A 23,868-nucleotide genomic window follows, 5' to 3' on the forward strand; every position below is an offset into this window, starting at 1 on the left:
AAATTCAGCAGAAGAAAGAACTACGTTTTATTGTCTGCAAATGCCATAAGTCGTTTTGGGACATCTGTCACCAGAGCTCCTGTAACACCCGCACAGCGGGGAAAGCACGGTTTCATGAAGAATTTGACAGGTGACAAAAAGACTCACTAGTTCAAAGCTCACGACTTCAAGGCTGAGAAACATGAAAAACTACATGACAAAAAAAGTACCAGAGACCAATCTTTAACCCTGGTTCTTACCTCAGCGGGTTTCTTTTGTTCATTTGCTGGTGTTTTTGACTTGCTTCTGTATTTCGAACAAGAAGAAAAGGAAGTGGAAGGACCTGTACAAAAAAAACCCAGAAAAAATAAAAAAGGACCACTATCGCTCATTTCAATTCATTTAATTTTTCCGTAAAACACAAGGCATTCCAATCTTTTGGATTATCATAAATTTTTGACAAGGCGTGGGCAAAAAACTCTCATACAGTCTGTGGGCCTGATTACAGCTCCTCCTGTTCCACTCATTCTTTCTAAGACCACACCACATTCAAGTTTATGGGTACACTCTGCTCTGCCCAATACACGCATGAGTAAACAAAAACAAGCAGGAAGACCACTTCGCTTTGTTTCCTGTCTAACAAAGTGGAAGGAGAAGCAAAACTAAGGACAGAATTTCCAAGTGCTTAAAAAAAAAAAAACAAACAAAAAACCAAACAAAAACCCCAAAAACAAATAAAGAAGCAATGATACTAATGCATGCCGACAAGAGATGCAAAACAATCAGTGTGATGTCTAGATATTTCTGGGCACAATGTTATTTCCTAGAATCACTGAATCATAGAATGGTTTGGATTGGAAGGGACCCTTAATGATCACCCAGTTCCAAACTCCCCTCTCATGGCAGGGACACCTTCCACTAGATTAGGTTGCTGTTTTAGTACAGGCTATGTTGATGACTCACAATGAATATGACAGTGGATCATCATTAAGTACACAGTATTTAGATATGCAAATGTTTATAAGAAACAAAAAAGACCTTGCCGTACTCAGGGATGGTTTGGATAAAATGGGAAGATACAACCTCAGGCAGATGTGTGCCAAGGAACATTTAAAAATATATAGTTACTAAATCATATAACAGCGCAAAGCAGAATAGATCAAGAACCAGTAAAAGATAAAACAACCACCAACATACTGGTTATAACTCTATCTTATATACAAATTTAACATATTAAAGCTCTAACAGCTCACCACCCCCAGTAATCAATTAAAAGTTGAGGTTCTGCACAACCAGAGATACCAGGACTCCTTTCAAAAAAAAAAAAAAATCCTTAAACCAAATACAAAATAGCACCCCAGACAGCAAAAATTTCTAAATTTCTCTTGAATTACAGACTTCCTTTTCCCAACTCTGAAAAGGAAAGATATATGAGTTCCTCTTCAAATTCTAAGTAGACTCCAAACCCTTTTCAGGTTTACAGGATCCTTTGCCTCATTTTTCTCCTGTAACAGGATTCAGAACACCAAAGACCACCAAACGCAAAAAGAAATCAAGCCAGAAACATTTTTTTTAATTATAAGAGGTGAAACCGTTTGCCCTCAAACCACAGAAGGAAACCACAAGGGGGTGATAGACCAAAGAAAAACTAGTAGATACTACTTACTCTCATTGTCTGAACTGTCACTGGTGCTTAGATGCCTGTGGCGTTTCATCCTGACGCATCCTAAAGAAAAAAAAAAGTTGACGGCAATCATTCTACCAGAAAATCACCGGCTGCTGGCTGACGTCAAGCTCTTCGCACTACAGGCAAAGCTCCTCTGACGAGCTTTCAGACACAGAAATAATCCCAGTTCAGCTACTATGTTTTATTTCTGCAAGCTACTATTAGACCACAGTATTATTTGTGAAACTGAGCACGCTCAAAGCCAGCGTGCCTCTGCTGGGCAGAGCGTGCTTTCAATTTTGCAGAAAGGAGTGCAACCTGCCAGCTGATTCCCGGCAGGGCGTGAGCAGCGCTCTGCTCTCGGAGGAGACTCAATGTCCCATCTGTTCAGCCAGAGGAAGAGTTGCCATGGTGGCAGTCGCTAGCGGAGAGAAGGGTGGAGGCCAGAAAATAAGGTGGATGTACAGCAAGGCAAGCATTTAGAAATATAACTCAACTTTAAAAAAAAAAAAGCAGGGGGGACAGGGGAGGAAGGGGAGAAGCAATGCAAAGACATCCATACAAAACAAAAGGCAGATTTTAAATAGGGACAACCACAGTAAAAGGTGATGGACGCCATTTAATTTAAATCATTTGATCACTCCTTAGTTCACAAGAAACGTGGTTTTTGGAAGTTTGAGAAGTGATCAAGGATATCGCTGAGAAATACTTGCACAGTGCTGCACCAGTTCCACTAAAAAAAGGGTACTGAACTTCTTCAAATTCATTCTTGAACATGTAGTGTGTAGAGAAAATTGGGAAGAAAATTCTGCATCGCTACTTAATAAAAGAAAGATCAAAACAGAGATCAGCTATATACTGCAAGCCAGTACCAAGAAAAACCCATATGTATTCTTGTAAGTCCTGTCATTCTATAATATTCAATGGTACATTTGTTAAATAATAACCAATAACAGGTTACAATTAATAACAGTAAATGAAAATCACCCCTATCTTTTTAACAGGCTGAATGAGCAAATCATTAGAAAAGCAACAAATGATTCTGCAATAACAGAAAACAACTTTTTTTTTTTAAAAGCGGAAGACAGGCACAAGTAGGTTATAGACAGCTGAACCTGAAACGCCTGCAGCATTATTAGTGCCAGCTTGGCCACACCTGAAACACAAGCAGCTTTATTTCTTAAACAACACAACATGCCGTTAAAGAAAAAGCAACACAGTTAAATATCCCATTTGGTAAACCATCCACGTTTGTTACTGCACAAGGAGTCTTGAGATTACCCAAAGACCATGGGATAAACAAGATTTCCAGATAAAAGAAGCCTGTCCAAAGGCTTTGAAGAGATTGCAATTGAATTGTACGCAGCACAATTGTTTAATTTAGTGGAAACTCTCAGTAGCCGTTATATTTAAGAGAGTGAGTTCACTGAATCTAAATGCAATGATCACTCGAAGTTGAATACAATGCTTTTGACCTATCTGTTACAAAAAGACATTGCTCACGCTCCTGGATGCTGACAAAGCAAGCAATACATACAGTTTTCAAGCAGGTAAATAGAGAACTTCTGAGTCAGGTATCTAACCTAGGGGGAGGACAGACAGACACGGGGGTCAACAGGATGGGATATCAAAAGCCATTATCTGTATCACTCCCATGACATAACAATTACTTCACATGAATTCCCCCCCTCTCAGCTCAAGCAACCTCAGGGAGACAGGGCAGCCACAATGTATACAGTGTCCTACAGAAGGGCAACATCAAAAACAGCGAAAACACGACAGGACTTCACTTCCAGCCAGTAATGTGAGGTGGCTTATCCAGGAACTGGTCAAATGAAGAAATTTCCATTAATTTCTTAGGCAAAAGCATTTGACAGGTAGAAGCCACTTGGGCCAGAAGCCCTTGTCTTTGTGCATGCTTTTAGGGCACCAGACTTCAAGTAAACTGCTGGGTAGTCAGGGGTGGACTAGACAACGACTGTTATCTTTTGAACTCATTAAGTTTAAATGCATGGACTTTAATCAAGAGCAAATAAAATGGTATTGCCTATCTGAGAGCTTGTACACCAGAGCAAACAACCATCCCTAAAAAGGAGCAGGTTCTGCCCGTGGCAACACCTTCTCTGCTGGCAGTCTTCAGTTCCAAACAGCTCCAGCTTCCAGACCATTGGGCATGTTACAAGACCTTGAGAGATGATGAAAAGACAAAACCAAGTGTGCTGAGCAGCACTCTTCGTTTCCATTTCTCCACAAGAAATTCAAGTGCTTGCTTTGTTTTCACGTTCAAATGAATTTCTGAGCAGTTGTTAAAAGGTGCTGAAAGCTTATGGAAAGCAATTCTCATCTCTTACAGTCTATATAAACATGCAGCAATAAAATCTTTTCACTCTGTACTAAAGACAGCTATCTGCAAGGCACAACATGAACATTCAATTAAAGCAGGGTCAAACACGAGGTTCAGTGAGACAACCGCAGGAGGGAACACCCAGGAAGCCTGGACTTTTGCCTGGGCAACTGGGAAAGCAGAGAAGAGATGGCTACTTCAAAGACAGCTTACACAGAAACGGCCAGCGTAACAAAAACTTCAGAAGGAAAGGACACCTCTCTGCCAACAACTCCATAGGAGCAGAAAAAAAATCCAAACAAACCAAAACTAAGAAAAAATTCAAAAGTTGTATTCAAGAAGAGGATTTGTAGCAGCTCAGGCAAGAGATTTACACCACCGTCACAGCAGACAAAAACAGAAAAAGCAGTCGCTCAGGGTAAAAAGCTCCAAATAGTAGTAACACTGCATTTCGGCCCGATTTTTTTTCAGTAATACTAACCACAACAACAGTGAATAAAGGCCCACACAGAGTTACAACAATTCACAGTCACGCTACAACCTGGAAGTCAGGTTATTAAAGTGACCGACACACTAGACATTTACCATATGCCTCCATGTAATGCCCGAGTAACGGCCTCAGCATCATTCAACAGGACCACCTCCACTTTTGCTGTTAACAGGAGATTCCTTTGCTTTACCTTTGGTACACCAGGGCTGCTCATCAGCAAGGCTCACTACCCACGTTTCTGCTCCCTAGCCACTACAGGGGGATACTAAAGGAACATCCATTCACTCACTCCTCCACCGGCCTTTGCAGATTGCAGAAAAATTAGTGGCTACTCAGTTCAGAAAGTCGCAAACCCAGACCGCACAACATGGAAACCATTGTCAACCTTTCCCAGTTACAGTCTGATTCCCCCCAGAACACTTCGGCTTCAGTTTGTCCCTCAGCTTCAGAGCACAATACTATTAGCAGAGTGATATGGTCCAGAGCATGGCTGCAAACAACCTCATGTCTGAACTCCTGCCCTCCTCCATCACATTCATGTTCTATGACTTGTGAAGAAGTTAAAAAAAGATAAAAATACATGCACACACATATATATCCCTTAAAGAGCTAAATGCAGAAGATGGGGTAATCCACGCATATCAAAAACCCAAACCAAACAAGCAGAAACACAAAAAATAGGTAAAATCTCTCCTATGTCTTGGCTTTCCCCCCTTTCTAACTTCACCCCTGAAAACTATGGTGACAGTAAAGCCTAGAACAACACATGTTCCTAGAATAATGAATCACAACTAATTTTTTTCCAACATGTGCACCAAGACTTAATTATAAAGGTGAGAAAGAAATTAATGAGATTGCCAGTGCCCTTTTCCTACCTCAGAGTATCACTTACAATGAATGGCGTGTGGCAACACTAAAAGAGAACAACTAAACAGTATTATTTATATGCACAAAATGAAAAACTTAGTGAATTTTATAATAGATGCTTTTTTTTCCACAGCATAGTTTAAAGTGAAATTTAGAAAACAGCCTTAAATAGATGTTATTTGTGAAGAAGAAAAAGGAGACAGGAAAAGACAAGCTGTCATGAGGAGCAGGATAGAAATGCCAGGCACCTAAAACCATTAGCCTCCTTCTACTTCCTTTATCTTCATCCAGGTATATTGCAAATGTCCATGTTTTACTTTTTTTATGAATGTTGGGAACTTAAGTTTTAGCAGTGTAAAACTTTCTAGCAGTTCCTGTGTACCAGCTAAGAAAAGGAAGGTGTGTAAGGCAAGTTGTGGCTACCCCATCCCTGGAGGTGTTCAAGGCCAGACTGGATGGGGCCTTGGGTAACCTGATCTAGTGAGACGTCCCTGACCATGGCAGGCGGGGGTTGAACTAGATGATCTTTGAGGTCCCTTCCAACCCAAACCATTCTATGATTCTAAAGCAATTCAACACTGAAATGCCGCTGCAGAACAAAAGAGGTTTAAGTGGCTCCACCCCCAATAAAAGCCCAAGAAAACCCTTACCTCCTAGTCACTGAGTAATGATCCTCACTACTCTGAAAGGTAAGCAGGGGTGCGTAGGTTGTAGATTAAAAATGTGCTCAAGCCTTATGATCAAGCAGAGATTACTTTAAAACTGATTATTAAAAAGAAGAACATAACATGCCTCAATCTACACGGGGTTTTGCCTTTTTTATTTTTATTTTTATAAATCCACATAAGGACTAACAGCTGATTGATCACTGTATGGTGATGTATACAGATTACAAAGATGCTCAACTTCAGGGATCTTTTAAATGAAAATTATAATACAGAAGTGACATTAACATATCGCTACATTGTAAGGAAGAACATACTCAGTTCCAGGCAATCTTTGCCATGGAACATTATCTGGTATAATTTTTAATATCAAGTACCAGAACGATTCCCAAACATGAACCATATTCCACACCTGTCGCATTTCTCACTTGTCAAGTCACAGCTGCATGCACATCCCTGATCTGCCCACAGCGGCTTAAGACAAGAACTGCAACTTGAAGAATAGGAATCGGCCTTGTTCCCTGCCGTCACCTAAACACCGAAATAATGCAGATCAAGATGCCCTAAACCCTCCGGGTGTTCAACCGAAAACAGCCCCAGGAAGAGCACTCTCCACAGCCACAAGCAGCAACATCAGGCTGCCACATTTCCCCAGCTTCCCAAACACAGCTGCCCATATTGGGAATTTTGCTTTGGAGCCAAAACCAATGCTGGACCTAGCACATCACTTCACTTTCAAGGAAAGCCAGGAAAAAGCTACCCTGCACTCACCTGGCTGAAATTAAACACAGATCCCAAGCTAAGAGCAACCAACATATTAACCAGCATGTGCAAGAATCTGACTAAAATAATAACATTGATGTCCAAAAATCTAGAGATGTTTTGTAATTAATGACTCCTATATTGCATTTGCTCCTTTTTGCTTACTCACAGATAATCGCACTTCTGAACTGAACAAGAAACAGCCACTTGCCTCTCCCATCACTCTCTTCTCCCCAAAGAAAAATCAATGCTGCGCTCCAGGCACTTCCCATTTCTGAAAAGCTAGTTACCACACGTTACTCAAAAAAAAAAAAAATCAGTCAAGCTGCACATGTAAACAGCATACAGTTAACAATGTTTCAGAGCCTTATTCAAAGGAACTAGAATGATCTTTAAATGATCTTGGAACTAGATGACCTTTAAGGTCCCTTCTGACCCAAACCATTCTATGACTCTATGAAAACAAACCCCCAATGTCAAGCATCTGCATAAAAGCCAGCAACAAAACGTTTTCCCTTTTTCTATTTGTGTTAGAATAAACAAGCAATTTACCAAATAAACTATTAAGTTTATCCTCTTGTTCTTACGCATTCCTCAGCATAGTTCATCAGTAAGAGTTTGCAGAAAGAAAGATGAGGTATCTCACAGAGCCTGAATTCGCACAGCATATCACGCAAGACATCAGTGACAAGTGCACAAAATGTATCCTTAAATCCAGCCAAGATTTCTGAACAAAACAGCATCTGCAAGGAGCAGCAGTCCTTCCTTCCTGGCTTCAGTTTGTTGCAGAGAAAGGTTAAACGTATCCATACAGTATTCAGTACCTGTTAAGACCTATACAGAAGGAAAAGGCAACCAAGAAATTCAAGGAACTATAACGCAAATATATCCTAGACATGCAAGATTTTAATTATTCATATTTTAGAATAGAGTGACAAAATGGAACTGGCTACAGCACTAAGGAAACTTTCAAGTGGGACAAAAAATAACCTACTTTCTTTATCTTATTAAAAAGAAAAACAGCATCTATATATGAAAACCAAATGACAAGCTACATGCAAATCTCAGATGAAAATTCTGTACTTACATTTTTACAATATGGCTTGTCTACAAAAAAAAAAAGGCAGAGGCAGTAGGTAGAAATTTCCAAGTCTCCAAAATGTGGTTTATGTAACTGTTAAATTTAGATTAGGAAGCAAATTATCTTGAAAGGTCTCCAGGAAATGTAGTACAGTAAAACCATTTAAATAGGTCAAATTTCATAGCCAACTGCCAGGGAAATTATGAAATATGAGTAGAGTTAATACAACCTTTCAAATAACTAGAGGAAGAGAGATCACTCGTGTTTGGGTTTTTTATTATTATTTTTTAATATCCTATCCAATCTCACAAAAAGGCTACATAAACTGGAAAAAACACCCTCTCAGAACTTGGGTTAATGATATCTGCTGTACTGAAAAGGTTTGAAAGGTTAAACAATTCACAGAAAAGGAAGTTTGGCAAAAAAAAAAAGCAACATTTCTTTATTTCACTCTAGCCAGAAAAATGTTAAACATTTAATTATATATCCCTACTCTACTTAAAAACCTCATACCAAAGTGACCACATCGATCCTATCCTCCCTGCACCTCCAAAATAAAATCTCAAATTATTGTCTCAATACTGTACTTCTCTGGCTACTGTGCCACATTAAGTCTTGGTTAACATAATAACCTGTAATTCAACAAAGGAGGAATGCACCAGTTTTCAGAAGCAGCGCTACCAGTGACAGCCAATTCCTTTGTCATTATGTAAATAATTCTAGTAGGCAAGGAACCGCATGTTACAGAAATCCAGCTAATAACATGGGGCTGCATGGAGTGCAATAGCAACCAGACATAGTCTCAAGCTCCGTTTTCCTCATATGTTACCTTTTCATATAAGGTAACTTGGCACTTGCCACAAGGATACCGTGGGTCTGAAAATGTGGCTGGGGGAGTCCAAAATGTCATCTTCCAGCGTGATTTAGCCTCTGAAATAGTTAAATTCTAGACTGAAGTCAGCTGATAGATCATAAAACTAGGATGAAGAAACCCCAAACATAATCCACCCCCCGCATTCATTTGTGGATTATGGGCCAAAAGGGAACCCTGACATCATTTCACGTGCCCTTCTATGACAATGATTCATCATTTGGTCTAGTGCAAAGCACTTAATGCCCATCATTTTGCTTTCTGAGTATAAAAAGAGAGTAAGTAATGCTTCTTCACATTTATAGGGTGCTCTGACGATACAATAAAATACAGCACATCCTAAGAACAACTACCTTTCCTTCCTTGAAAACTGAAGTGCAGCTTTTCATTTCTGGTGCTGCAGCCATTCATGAACCCACTGCAATGATGGGGGGGGCAGATCACCACCAGAGGCCTTCAGCTAAATAACCTTGTGACAAGTGACTTGTAAAGATCAGAAATCCTCCTCAGAAGAGCAAATCACCAGCAACACGTTCAACGTCACTATTACCTCCACAAAAACTCTCCAAGAGGCTAGAAAAAAATTAAATTGTGTTTCTTTTTCTTCCTTGTGCTTCCCTGACACCTGGCAGCCTTATTTTCATCTCTGAAGCAGGCTGCACAAGTCAGCCAGTACACAGGGCAGGGCAGCCAGGTGAGCCAGGCTGACATGGAAACATTTCTGCCCATTATACAGTGTGGCTTTAGCGCTTGCATCCTGAAGACAATACCAACCTGGACAGAATCAATTTAAAAAATAATGAACATCAGACTTAATTCAAGCAAATACACCAATGCATACATGATTCTGCTCCTCTCTGTTTTAGCCCTTGCAATTACTTTCCACTCCTGAACACAACACTGTTTTTACACCAGCTGTTTATTAACAAAATCATTGTTTTTCTAAAACAGTAGTAGAGGTTTGGACACAAAAAAAGGGGCCCATTTCTTTTAAAATATCATACTGATTTTAAGTGAAAGCCTGCTTTTACAATAAAATAAAAAAACAAGGAAAAAAAGGACTTGCTCCTCTGAAACCACACTGCCTCACACGTCCGAGGTGTGCCTGCCCGGCCGTGGCGCAGCAAACACTCATTGTGGCCCAGCTCACCACCTCCCTGCTCCTCAGCCACCTCCCGGCATCACTGCAGGTGCAAGGCTAAAATGAGGGCATGGCCCTCAGGAGAGGGAGCTGCTGCCCTCAGCAGGGTACAGTGCTTGGCATGGTTGCCTGCCCAAGGCTGAGAGGGGACAGCATCCCACCAGGGCTCCTTTTCTGCCCACTTTGCATTCGGGAGGACCCTCCGTGGGGCAGTAACAAAGTCCCATGTGCCATGAAGTGGGGAACATGTTCCCAGCAAGGAAGTCACAGCGGCGTTAAACACACGGGCATCCTGAGGAGCGCCACTACCCTGGCCACCACGCAGCAGGTCGATGCCGGAGGTGAAGGTGGTGGGCAGGCTCAGAGGGTAGGGAGGAGCATGGTGTCACCAGAGGGAAGCCATCACGGCTCTTGCTTCCTCAGGCCAGAGTCACACAAACAAACCGCCTCTTGTCAGGCTGTGTGAAACCACAGTGGCTAATTGACCCCTGAAGGAAACCCCCAGGAGGCAGGGGATAGCCTGCGTACAGCTCTCTATCTACACACATGCACCAGGTGCCACGGAAAAGCGCCTGACCAGCTATGCACACTCAGGGAGTTCATCTGCTCCAAAGAGCACTCACAGCAGGGGAGACACAGTTACTGACGGCATGTGGTCTGTTTCAGAAGGTTCCCTCAGAAGGAAACTCATTCCTAACACTAAGGCATCTAAAAACCAAGGGGCAAAAAGAAAAAGAAAACCCCACAAGCCCACGTGTACTTACTCGACACAGACAAAGCTAAGCACAATGTCCGCTTTGATGAAAGACGGGTGCAGACGTACTGCTACTAAAAATTAACCAGTACCAGGTCATCACACCCAGTGCTAAGCTGGGTAAACAAGGAGTGCAGGAGTCCTCCCCACCCCCCCGGGGGGTCTGACACCCAAAGATGGCCACGTGCGCTGCATCTGCAAGGAGACTGCAGTCACGGGTGTGCCAAACGCCGGCGAGAAACACGAGCAGCATGCACACGCTTCACCAATATGACTGAGCAGAAAAAAAAACTCACAGAGCATTTAGCGGGGATTTCTATTTTAAGAACTAGTATGATTCACGTTACCTTGGCTCCGAGTGTACTGCAGTCTTAACCGTGTCTACTCTCACGATAATCTCATGTTAAGCAAGCACTGAAAGCCCTGACATTCCGGAGCCGCAGCACAGAGCAGCCATACATCACACAGGGAGCCTCTGGCAAAGCAGGCAGCTGCATCCAGGTCTTCCAAGCGCGTATCTAGCAGCCTCGCCGCTCACTGACCTTCCTGCTGATTCACACGTGGAGTTGAACAGAAGAAAAATCGCTGTGAAGCACTAAGTCACCAAGCATTGTCATACTGTCAGATAGTGATGAAATTGCACCACAGCAAAGGGAGGGGGGGTGCAAAAAAAAAAAAAACAACCCCAAAAAACCCAATCCGCAAACCCAGAAGCTTCATTACTTAACTGAAAATCAGGCAATAATCAGTATTACAGTAGTTCAAATGAAGCTGATACTTCACCCTATCTGCCTTATGGTTCCAGCAGTCGCCCATTCGTATCTGTTTCGCTGCTCTCCACTTTCATACAAAACAGAGGTAAGGAGCTAGTATCGCAGGCAGGAAATATTATCAAAGGAAGGAAGGACCTGGAAACATATGCACTATTTGGGATTAAGAAAATCAACTTTTCTATTGATATTATAGGCAACATATCATCTCATATCCTGCAAGATACTCACTTAAAATAATCAGTTAATTTTTTGGTACTTGCTATAAAACAAAGTACATTTCACTGCTCTTGGGGGGTTTTGTTTGTTTGTTTTCCCCTAAATCTCAAAACTAGCAATCGAAACAGCAATATGAGAAACAGCATCCCACATTAAATACTTTATCCGCTTTGACTCATTTATTTCTTGCTTTGAAGAGACTAACCGCTTTGCTGCGAAGTTTTGCATCTCTAACAAAACGTAAAGGATTGCAATAGGCAGAAAATACTAAGTTGCATCTTTATATTCTACTCAAAGGATATGCAAAAGCAAGGACAAGTTTTCCTATAGGAAACATTAAGTCGATAATTTCTTTCCTCATATGACAAGAAATGGTTTTCTTAACAAGTTGAAAACAAACATTATGAATGGTAAAGTTTTCCTCATGTAAAAGAAAGGGCATCGAGAGGATCACTGGACAGGAACAATTAAAGGGAAAGTACTGTCACAGCCATGACTCAAAATATTTGCCAAATTTCAAATGATTGGTTGAATACTGACATATTTTCTAGCATTTCACACATGACACGTTCATATGCAATTGCACCATTATTTTAGTTTTACATGTCAAAACTTCAAAACATGAGGAGAAATTTACTGCAAGATTCATTAAAGCACTCTTTTAGTTTAAAAAAACTTTTTAAAAAGACAAGAAAATTTGTCTTAATAACGAATGAAATGAAACTACTTTTAATGGCCAGTCAATTAACGTTATGTGTTACAATCTGTAATATACAGCACACCAAAGATGCTGAAGGGTCTTTTAGTCAGACAGATTTAAAATAGATTTGTAACAACATAAACAGCATTACACATTTACCCAAATCACCACACTGAGGTGGGAGAAGACACCGTGAAAGAGATGCTGTGACCGACTGATATTTGTCCAGAGTAAGTACAGAGCAGAGGCAAAACCAAAATTACTGTTTCTTTTTCTGTCATAACACAAGGTGCAGCAATGACAAAATCAACAGCAAACTTGCCCTCTGGGGCTGACGCTACCCTGGAAAGGGGAAGCAAAGGATAATCATACTTTCCCAAGGTTTCTAAAATGCCACATCTTGTTCAAGAAAGCAGTCAAGAAAGGGGTCCTAAAGACCACATAAGGTTCAATTTTTCATCAAACAGCCAAGTTGAAGCCAAAGTACTCCTACATTTTTTGAATTAGGAGACACACTGATCAGAACTGACCATTAACAGTCCTCTAAATTCCTCCTTCATCTTCCCTCCTGTTGACTAAAAAACCAAGATTAAAATAAGTAAGACTAGACCACCACCCTCCTACTGTTCCTAGTGGAAAGAATGTCCTACTCAAACTGTGCTAGAGCCAAGTGAGTAAACGAAGGTGGCTTTTTTTTGGCACAGGAAAAAAAGACGCCACCCTATCGGGTGGATCACTAACCGCACTGGTACTTCAATAGGTAGAGTCAAAAAGAAGAGGAAAATACTATCCTTTCCATCCTATGATGAGAAGGAACTACTACAGCTGACTTTCTGAAGCTGCAGGGGTGTGAGATAATGAATCTGGCTCCAAAGCAGATCCCTTTGCCCACTCTCTATTCCTGTACTGCAATGACTGGAAATGCCTACAAGCCATAGCCACATCTCTGTTTATAGGTAAGAGCCCCACACCTGCTGCAATTGTCACACCTGAATCCCGTGCCGTCAAGGGTTACTGGTAATAAGATCTCTGCTGAGAAACAGGAAGAGAAAAGGAAAGGTTACAACCAAAAATGCAACTGTAAAATTGAACACAAAAAAAAAATGGGGGTGGAGGGTGGAGCACACAACAATAATAACCTGTAACTGTAGAATACCTTTACAGCAGAGTCACTCTTAAGACTTCACAACAGAAAGCAAAACTTGCAGTCAATGTGATATGCTCTGTACATGCAACTCCAGTTGGTCGGGGTGCTTTCTATAAAGCTGTTAAAAAAAACCTTCCTTCTCTGCAGGGCACGATGCAGGCTGCAGTCATACCAGTTACTCCGCAGCTTAAAGAAGGCACAGCTGAACCTGCACAATAAAGCCACCTGAGGCTCCTCCGTGCACGTCCCCAGCTCTGTTGCAGCCCAAGTGACTGGTTGCTCACACTGAAGCTGTGACCCAGCAGCAGCTCAGACACGGTCCATCCACTTCCTCGGCTCTCCCTGGCAGGGAGGCTGAGTGCTGGTGACCACATCGACACCACGAGTGGCTCCCAGTTAACACATGCACAGCCATGCCACGGCACCTGCAGGACATTTCTGAAAGGTCTTAAGTAGATGAAAACAAACATAGTCATTGAATGCCTTTAAAAATAGGGTCCTTGGGCATTCCCAAATCAGCTGTAGCAGAAACTATTTTACAATGAGAACACGGTGGAGAGCTGCGAGTTGAAACAAGAGAGGCATCCTTCTGGCAAGGCCCAAGAGCAGTGGTGACAAGCACAGATACAAGCATGTCTGGTTTCATTTACAACACAGGCAAAGCTTTATGGATGAGCAACACTAGATCACTCATTTGAGCCTCTCCCTCCGGCACCACTGGAGATAGAGTATTTATAGAATGTGAACCTCCAACTACAGTTGTAAGAGGAGCAAATGCCATGGCTTGAGGGTAAGAGATTAAGCAGCCTGATACTACTCAGGTGAGAAAGGAGGAGGCAGAATAGAAGAGATCTGCCACAAGGGATGAAGTGAACAAGATGAAGAGGTCACTCACAGCTTCTCATGGCCCAGAGGACAAGGGACACGCAAAGTTATCTAATAAACTTCAGAGGAAAGTCATTAAGAGAAAAAAAAAGTAATTTTGCACAAAATTACTTAGAGAAACTCAATGTGATGGGATGTTGTTGAAAAGTAAACAGATTGAAGAGAATTAGGCAAATGGAGGACAAGGGCTATTATGCACAATAGGTCACACCAATCTGCCAGAAATCCCAAATTTAAAATTTTACAAGAAACACCTCTGTGCGACAGGTATTTTTTTTTTAAAATATAGAATCATAGAACATCCTGAGTTGGAAGGGACCCACAAGGATACAGAGACCAACACCAACCCCTGCATTTGACAACCTCAACATTAACACCGTGTGTATGAGGGTGTTGCCCAAATGCTTCTTAAATCCTGTTAGGCTTGGTGCCATGACTGCTTCCGTGGGGAGCCTGTTCCAATGTACCACCAGCCTCTGGGCGAAGAACATTTTCCCAATATTCAACCTAAACCCCCTCCGATACATCTTCTTGCTGTTCCCTCAGGTCCTATCATTGGGCACTACAAAGAAGAGATCAGCACCTGCTCCTCCTCCCAACCTGAGGTCTATGGACTATAGATTACCTAAGTGGTCCGTAAGGCCATTGTAGGTATTGAAATGAGTATGTTTATCAGGTAAGATCCTGATTACTATGAGCACAGCAACCAGAGATTCTGATACCAGACACACTGTTGCCCTGAAGAGTTTGTTAATTGCTGTTCACAGTAGAGAGCTATTTTGATCAAAATGATTAAGTAAAAGATTAAGTCATTCGCCAATGTGCTAGAGTTGTTGCCTTTTTTTTTTTAAAGACAAATTAAATAAACATGCTGCGCAAATACAGCCTACACAGACATTAGGGCACTATCCATTCAAGATTTTCTTTTGGAGAACCCAGAAGAAGGAAAAGGGAAAAACAAAAAGCATCCTGGAACAACCTGAAACATACGTGTGTTATGTACACACATACAGAAACTCCTGCTGCACTTCATCAATCTGTGCAAAGAGAACATCGATCTCTGTCTCACCTGACTGCCTTTGGAGGTACAGGTATGCCTTCTACACAGAAAACACTTTAGTCTTAAAATCACCGTTAAGCATTGTTAAATTCACTGGTTAAACGTCCCTGAGCTTCATACACCTATTAAGGAACTGTTCTACAAAAACAACCTCTTTGAAATTTGTTACTCTGTCTTTTTTTTGCCTTGTCATTTTTAATATCTGCCGCAAAGTAGCAGAGACTCAGCTATTTTTATCCCCAACTCCTGCAAGTCATGCCTAAACCCAACATGAATATCCACCAACATACATAGCTACAAACAAACGTTGTATTCCATTCTTTAGGTATTGCAGTGAAGCTTATACAAAGCTACAAGTACGCTAAAGAGAATGTGCTAGAAGGACTTAAAAATGGCTAGATAAACTTTAAGCTATGGAAATTAATAAAAAAACCCCAAACACAAAACAACAAAAAAAATCCCCAAAACCACACCACAAAACCAAACTTTCTCAAGACTCAAAACCTTCAGAAGTATCCAAAATGAGAATAGGTAACAGCCTGATGATTAGCACTTTCACAGAGTATGAATGAACTCATGAATTATAGCTTGCCTAAGCTGACCAGTGCATTCTTTTAAGCAATATATTAGTAAGCAGATAGACACTTAATACAGAAAAAAAGAGAATCATAGAATGGTTCTGGTTGGAAAAGACCTTTAAGATCATTGAGTCAAATCATGACACTAGACCATGTCCCCAAGTACAACATCTAGTCATCTTTTAAACACCTCCAGTGATAGTGACGCAACCACCTCCCCGGTCAGCCTGTTCCCATGCTTGACAACCCTTTCAGTAACGAAATTCCTCCTTATGCCTGTTAAATTATTCATTGGTTTTTTATTCCCTCCAAGGTTCCTACTCTGCAGAGATTCAATCCCTTTAGTAACTAGACCTTTAATTCCATGTCTGAAGTTTAAGAATCCACTACACCTCCTTTTTTCTCAATAACTAGCATGGTCTTCTCACGTGAATTCTTACAGGTTTATCATCTCAAACTTTTTCAGGATACACATCTGAAGTTATTTTGCCTCTCTCATCACTCACAGGGAAATAACCCTAAACCTGCAGCCAGTGTTGTCTTGCTACATGCTTGAATTCCACAAACTGAACTCTTAAAAACCTACTTAGAAAAAAATAACTATGCTTAAATTTTTGTTTGTAAAGCTCAAACATGATAGTGAGCCATCTCATATAAGCTGTTAATTTTACTAATCAAATCTGAGCTTGTATTTTCTAACTGCAACGGGAAAACACATTGCATTGTAGCCCTGCTAGCAGTACAGAACCAGGTGGGAGGAGAGACCGATGCTGGTTTTGTGTAGAACACCATTGCTAAGCCCTGACCCCTTGAAGACAAAGGGGTGGTACAAGAGTAGTCAAGGCCAAAGCTCTATTTGCAGACAATCAATGGGTTACGCACAATAGCAACTGCACTCAGATGTTCAGAGCCCAGTTGGAGCCTGTAGATCTGGTCTCTAAATCCAGAGTATCTGACACTGAAAACTAGAAAGCAAACACTCCCACCTCCCTTTTTTCTTAACAGTTAAAGCAGAAGCAAGCTTTGAAGTAGATGTCTTGAAATTGAGATGACTGCATCCCTTCACTTTGCCACTCTTTATGATCTTTGATAGCCAGCCAAATGGCTCAGCTTAGCTTCACTTTCCACATCAGTCCAAAAGTTGAATATATAATAAAACTTGAATCAGGAGAGGGCTTTATAATCACATTAGAGACATGCAACAGAGACCAGCTACCTCGGTTCACTGGGCAGCTTCAACGAGGCTTCATAATGAGGTACAGGTGTTGGCACTAATTAGGAATACCCAGCTCACCGCTGACATCAGCCTCTCAAAGCAATGACTGCACTTTAATCCTTTAAGCCACATAAAAGAAAAGCAGAGAGCAGGCAGACCAAAAAAAAAGCCAAAATCTCTGAAAACGCCTCTGCAGAGGACTGAAATATTTTTGCTTACTTAAGGAGAAAAAAAAAAAAAAACAGAAGTGTCACAAAACTGCAGGAAGTTTTCTGCTAAGTATCTGACTGCATAAAGAAGCTAAACCTTGTGTACAACCAGAGTTTTTAATTTTAGGAAGGATATCGCCGTGTACAGCATGTATTCATCACAACTATCAACATTTATATCCAGAAAAGCAGCACAGAACAAAAAGGAGTAGAAGAGGCACATGTAAATATTGTGCTATGATAAAATTACTCCGTCTATGCCTACCAGCCTTGCAAGCATCATGGGGTACATCAAGACAGAATTTAACTGAAATTGTTACAAGTTCTGCAGGCTGGACCCTCATTGTTAACAACTTATTTTATGACTTCCTCTCCTTTAAAAGACTTTATATTCCTTTAAAACCCACAAGGCTTTTATTTAAAAGGTGATATCTGAACATTGAGGGTATATAGGTTCAATTTACACATTGTAAACACCAAGACAGACTTTTTTTTTTTAAAATATCAGTTCCTCCTTCACTTACATGCCAGGTCATGAGGTAGATGTTTTCGCTTCAGCTGATGACATCACAAGCTCCTAAAAAAATGAAAGGAGTGCTATTTAGGTGGTAGGAGTGACATCAGGCATTTCACGTGTCAGCTACAAATCAAATTTTTGGCAAGTAAGTGAAGGGTATATTACATTTTTATTGCAGTTTTCCCAAGAAAATGATACCTCCGTAATATAAACATTTAAATTCCACAATTCTTACTTAATATATGGAAAAATTAAATGGACCAGCTGTATGTACACAGACTACAACATAAATACATAAGCTACTGCAATTAAAAGTAAATACATAAAATTAATCCAAAAGTTGACTCTGTCATCCTCTTAAAACAAACGGGAACCAACTTTACCAATACCAACAAAACAACATGTTAATCAGCACATTCTCTGTCCTGTTTTGAGAATCCAAAACAAAGTGTTCAGGTAGCTCCACAATCATTCAGCTGACTTAAGGGGCTGATTGCTCCAAATATGCTGATACTTACTTCCTTCTAAACGGTCTTGTACAAGCTGAGCATGCCTATAAATTCATAGGAGGGCAAATGAAAAACAAGTACAGAGGGAAAGCTCCCTGTGGCTCCTGCCTTAATTCCTTCAGACTTCTCCTTGACAATCCTGGATAGTTCAAGCTTCCCTGGCAGGGATTCTGCTTACTCACCCTTTTGAATCTAGCCCGGAGCCTTGAGCAATATTAAGTATGGGATTAGAAGGCTGTTTTCCCTCCACCAACTGCCCGCATTCCCTTCCTGCGGAATCATGTACATGTATGTTTTGTGTCCTATTGTAATGGACATGGCAAAAGCATTAAAGTTGTTACACCCAACAGATTAGTTACAGCACTCCTCGGATCAGGCAGTCCACCCATGCCTTAGAGTAAAAAGCTAACAAAAGCAGGGCTGCTTCGAGCTGGGAAACAAGGCTTTAAGGAGCAGAAATTCAGGTAAAAACCAACGAACCAATAACTGCATAACCTGCCAGACTAATAAAAAGGGGGGAGGGGGAGATAGCAATGTCTTTCTAAGTGCAGTAAGGCAGTTTCTTGACAAAGTATCAGCTCTAAGCTGTAATATTTCTGCTTCTCCACCCATCTGCAGAACAAGAAAAGGATACCACCACCCATCCACTAAGGAGTGGCACAGATTCTATTACTTAAGAACTATTGTTGCTCAACTTATGTTGTGGCATCAAAGGAAAACAATAGGGCAACAGTGGGAAGGGAACACACAGTATACTATAGTTCCTGTATGTTGACCTCCTGAAATTTTACAGTTTTTGGCTATGTTAATTTCCTTTGATTTAAGGTTTTGCCTTTTGGGGGCTTTGTATTTGTGTGTTTTGGGTTGGTTTTTTTTTTTTGGGTTGGTTTTGGTCTTTTTTTTTTTTTTAAACCATCCCTGTTTCCTCCTCCTCCCAAGTCCTTGACAGTCTCTGGCTATACCTCACATTAAGTAATTAATTTTGAGTAATGCAAGAAGATCTGTAAATCAAAGCGGTACCAGACTCAAGGTTGCCAAAACATGAATCATGCTTGAATCACACTACGTGGGTCGGGTTTTTAACTTGAGATAAGCAGACACACTCCACCACCACCACCACCACACACACAGCCTGAAGCGATCCACAGGGTCCTGGAGCAGAAGACAAGTGCGCTTGGCACAAGCATCAATGGGAGCCTCCAGCTTCCATCCAGAGGTATCCCGCTCATGCGCAGCAGAAACACCGTGTGCCTAACTCATACACAGTAAGTGGGAGTGACCAAGGGACTCGCTTTACAAAGCCCACTGCTGCTTTGCCACCAAACCGCGGTATTAATGCCGCCTCTACCCTCCAGTAAAGAAATGCCAAGAGCCTCACCCACAAAATGCACTGAGGGAGGGAGGGCAAGGGATGAGATGAAGTAAATAATAAATAAAAGGCTGGATAAATTATTCAGACATGGCTTCCAACAAATTTTTCTTACAAGATGTTTCAATACAATTTTTCAGTGTCCTGACTGATCTCCTTTAATGTAAGTTTTCCATCGAAACACAAGCAAAGCCCTGGTCGTGGCAGCTCAAATGGCATCATTAAAATGCAACACAGCCTACAACTTTTAAGTGTGAACAAAACCACAGCTTTTGCCTTCCAGCTGAACCACTAAACTAATATATTTTTGAACTCTTCATTAAAAACACATTTGTTTGCTCAGTTAAATGCCAAGATGAACCCTGAAATACCTAAAGGTTCAAGTAAAAATCTTTGCTTTCTCTAACCCTTACACCATACAGCCATAATATTCAGTCTCAACTTTACTTATTTCACAACCACACATGAGTATATAAAATAACATGAAAGATATAGCTGACAGCCAAAAAATATCACTTCTCTTCCCCCCCCTTTTGTTTTGTTTTTGAACAGCAGCAAGTTCAGGAGCAGGTTAAAGAACGTGGAGGAGACAATCGCCCTTCTATCCACGCACATTTTGCAAACAGACTCTGCATTTCTACTCCCTTGGTACATTTGAAAAGCAATGGGGCAGCAACAGAAACACTATCACAGAGAAACAGAGAAGAGGAAAAAAAAAAGAATTTACAGGAACTTTGGAGGAAAATGTAGACGCAGAAAACTAAACTTAAACACACAGAAGCTTTTCATAAATTCTATTTCGAAACTAAGTGCAATCGAGCAAAAAAGCATCATGAAGATGTACTTCTTAAAATACAACATTCAACAACAAAACAGCATTTGGGCAAAGACCTGTTTTTCCAATTATCACTACTGTTACACTATCATTCTGTCTCGGCACTTAAAATGTCCCTCAACACAACTCGCACCCTTCATCAGATCTTTCTCTGCACTGGACCCTGAAGAGTTCATTCCTTTCTTCTTTATACAGTTAACTTCACATTTGAACACTACACTTGTTAGTAAGTCCTAGCTTTTTTTCCAGACTAAATGAAATCCAGTTCTTTCACCCTCTGCTCATCGCCACGTTTTCTACATTCCTGATTCTTCTCATTGCTGCTCTCCACCACCCTTTCAAAGGCTGGCACACAAAGCCACTATGAGGTCGTGATGCTCAAATCTGGGCCAAGTCTTCTGGCTGAACCCTTCCCCACATGGAAAATACTCTTTTCTTGTGACAGAAAAACATCCTTTTCTGTCATTTGAGTCCCAGATAACTCCAGTGTGTTTGCTTTTGCAACAGCATGACCCTGTTGCCTCACGTCCGGGCCACGAGCAGTTACTGCTGCTGGGCCCATGGCTCATGGCCTGCAGCCAACACTCAGGCTACAGAGCTGCCCCTCAGCCCTCTGCTCAGCCTCACCCAGCCCCTCCTTCCCGATGACTTCTCCAATCTGTCAAGTCAACTCTAAGTTCAAAGCACCTTCTCAAACAGATATGCAGCTCCCAGTTTCATCCAGATATTTAACGAGCAGAGTCCTCATTCTTTCACGCACATCATTAATGGCAAATATTAATTAACACTGGACCTAGGAGAGACCACTTGAATCTCACCAAATTCACCTGTCTTGTTTGAAACTAATTAGTACCTATCTTTCAGCTTTCCTAAGCAGCCACAAACATTCATAGAATCAAAGAATCACTAGGTTGGAAAAGACCCACAGGATCATAGAGTCCAACCATTCCTATCAAATGTGCACGTACACATACACACACCACTACAGAGAGAGATATAAAGCATATGTGACTCACCTTGTAATTCCTCTGAACATTTCACCTAATCCACATTCCCTTAGCTTGCTTCTGAAACCATACATTGTGTGATAATCTACTGTGCAATTCCCACCTCATAAATTACAATCAAGACTGAATTAGAAAGCCGATCTTGTGACATTTCGAGTCTCCTTCACGATACGTAATCCAAGGGATATAACAACAGCCTATGTGGGAAAGGTATCAGAAACTCATTTTATTATTTCCAATTTTTACAGACTGTTTCAGATACCTAACACTTGTATCCAGCTCCCCATGGAGTACCAAGAACATTACACTGACCCTCCTACAAAAAGTAGATCAAGATTTTAATACTACCAAGACAGCATAGGAAATAAAGCCACTAGTTTTCAAGATTATACATAAATTACAGTTTGAAGTAGGAAGGTACTCTTTCCCTTATAGTTCTGGAAAACCTGTAATAGAAACATATGTCCAAATACCAAACTAACATATATCCTGTTTAACTGAAGAGATACTTCCAGGCAATACTTATCCTACAGGGACAATAAGTAGAAAAGACAAAGTCACTAAGCTTTAAGCAAAGTCTTCTCAAATCCTTACTAACTATTCATAACAAACTGTGATCTGACGCCTTTTCTTCACAAGCTTCTAGCAGTACAACGTAGAGCAAGCATTCAGCAGCTTCTCAATTTCTACCTCATTTCCACATCGGCTTAGCCAAAACAGTAATTTGAGTATAAATTCACAATATCATTGTAAAACTCTAAAGATAGTCCACCTCACCTTAAGGTACGCAAGAGACACACAAAGCATCTAATGAAGCCTGCAACTCCCTAGCACCTTCACTCCCTTCCACTGCCATAAAAATTTCATTACACCTTTACACAGCGACAAGCCGATTCTTAATAATAACCAGCAACTTCGTAATCCCCAGCAACCAATTAGAATTTGCTGGGAAAACAATTTCCCACAGCGGCTTATCCCATTTTCAGGCAAACAATGCAGCATGATGGCTAGAAGGATAGGTTTCATAAGGCAACTAACAAGTAACATCAAGCCGTTTTATGAAATGCTCTGAAGCCACGGGCCCCTAGGCACTCGGCTGGTGACCCAACGCAGCAGTTATTTAGCACGTGTGTAGCGCCAGCCATTCTGCAAAATACTCCAAACTTCTTATTCAGTGTTTGAAATTACTAGTTACACAATATAATTGACGTATACATGAAAAAAAAAAGCCAGCTAGGGGCTGAAACAACTGCCCTGAAGGGAATAGCTACTGAGACCGACATACGCACGGGATTTAACTTAAACACCCAATCTTAGTGCACACAAAGTTGTTTATATTCCTCACATACCTCCACAGGTCTGTAAGAGATCAGATGTAACAGGGTCAATTCAAGGAAAAAATGAGTTTAGGCTTAGCATTAAGGAAGTGTCCTGACAGAACTGCTGGTCCATATCCCCAGGGGAAGGATTGAAGGCTGCAGCTCTTGACATTTAAACAAAGATTGGACAAGAGTCCTGGTAGTTGCACTGCCAAGACAACATGCTCCGGCTCAGCATTTCTCAAATGAGCCTGAGGGCAAGGCAACAAATGGGACCCGTGTATAAAGAGGGGGACTGCACAAAGCGGTTTGCTGGGCCTGTCTGCGCTGAGGACTGCACAGAGCCACAGAGACAAGTTGCTGTGGAGCAGCCAACACTGTGCATCAATCGCTTCAGATTACGCTGCATGCTGGCGAGAGAAAAGCAATCCCAACGGAATAGCTATCCCAACCATGCCGCTCTCTTCCCTGTATCAGAGACTGAGGGATATACAGACATCAAGGCATGTTACAGCATATATCTGCACAAAAGGACAGTTACCACGCACCAGCTCAGGTACGTGTTTCACTTTTCAGGACAAAACGTTAAGGAGATGTATTACTTCAGCCTGGTATAGGATGTTCCTCTCTTCAGAGTGCTACTCCCCAAAGCAGGTCGCATTGCAATGCGGAGGAGTATAGCAGAAAGAGACCACAAACACAGGAGGCAGAAGCCTGCAAGAGGAGAGCTAAACCATAGAATCATATATATATATATATAGGAAGAGAGTGAGAGAGAGTGAGAGAGAAGAGAATCATAGAATGGTTTGGGTTGGAAGGGACTTTAAAGATCATCCAGTTCCAACACTCCACCACAGCTAATTTCCACTATTTAATGCAACTCTTAGTCCACAGTTATGGATAGTTTT

At 41.2% G+C, this 23,868-nt stretch overlaps 1 protein-coding gene across 2 annotated transcripts in view; it reads right to left on the reverse strand.

The window, feature by feature from the left end:
• JADE3 (jade family PHD finger 3) overlaps positions 1–23,868 on the reverse strand; it is a 70,412-nt gene that overhangs the window by 35,026 nt on the left and 11,518 nt on the right. Inside the window, exons 2-4 of one of the 2 annotated variants that reach the window (XM_069876076.1) lie at positions 17,929–17,978; positions 1,646–1,705; positions 240–322 (exon numbers count right to left, since the gene is read on the reverse strand). In XM_069876076.1, coding sequence (XP_069732177.1) covers positions 240–322; positions 1,646–1,694 — 132 coding nt within the window. In that variant the 5' untranslated portion in view covers positions 1,695–1,705; positions 17,929–17,978. Of the gene's footprint in view, positions 1–239; positions 323–1,645; positions 1,706–17,928; positions 18,149–23,868 lie in introns of those variants that run through there. The other variant, XM_069876066.1, reaches the window with a different exon arrangement.

Source organism: Phaenicophaeus curvirostris, chromosome 1 (assembly GCF_032191515.1).
Source record: "Phaenicophaeus curvirostris isolate KB17595 chromosome 1, BPBGC_Pcur_1.0, whole genome shotgun sequence".
In the NCBI taxonomy this organism is placed as follows: Eukaryota; Metazoa; Chordata; class Aves; order Cuculiformes; family Cuculidae; genus Phaenicophaeus; species Phaenicophaeus curvirostris.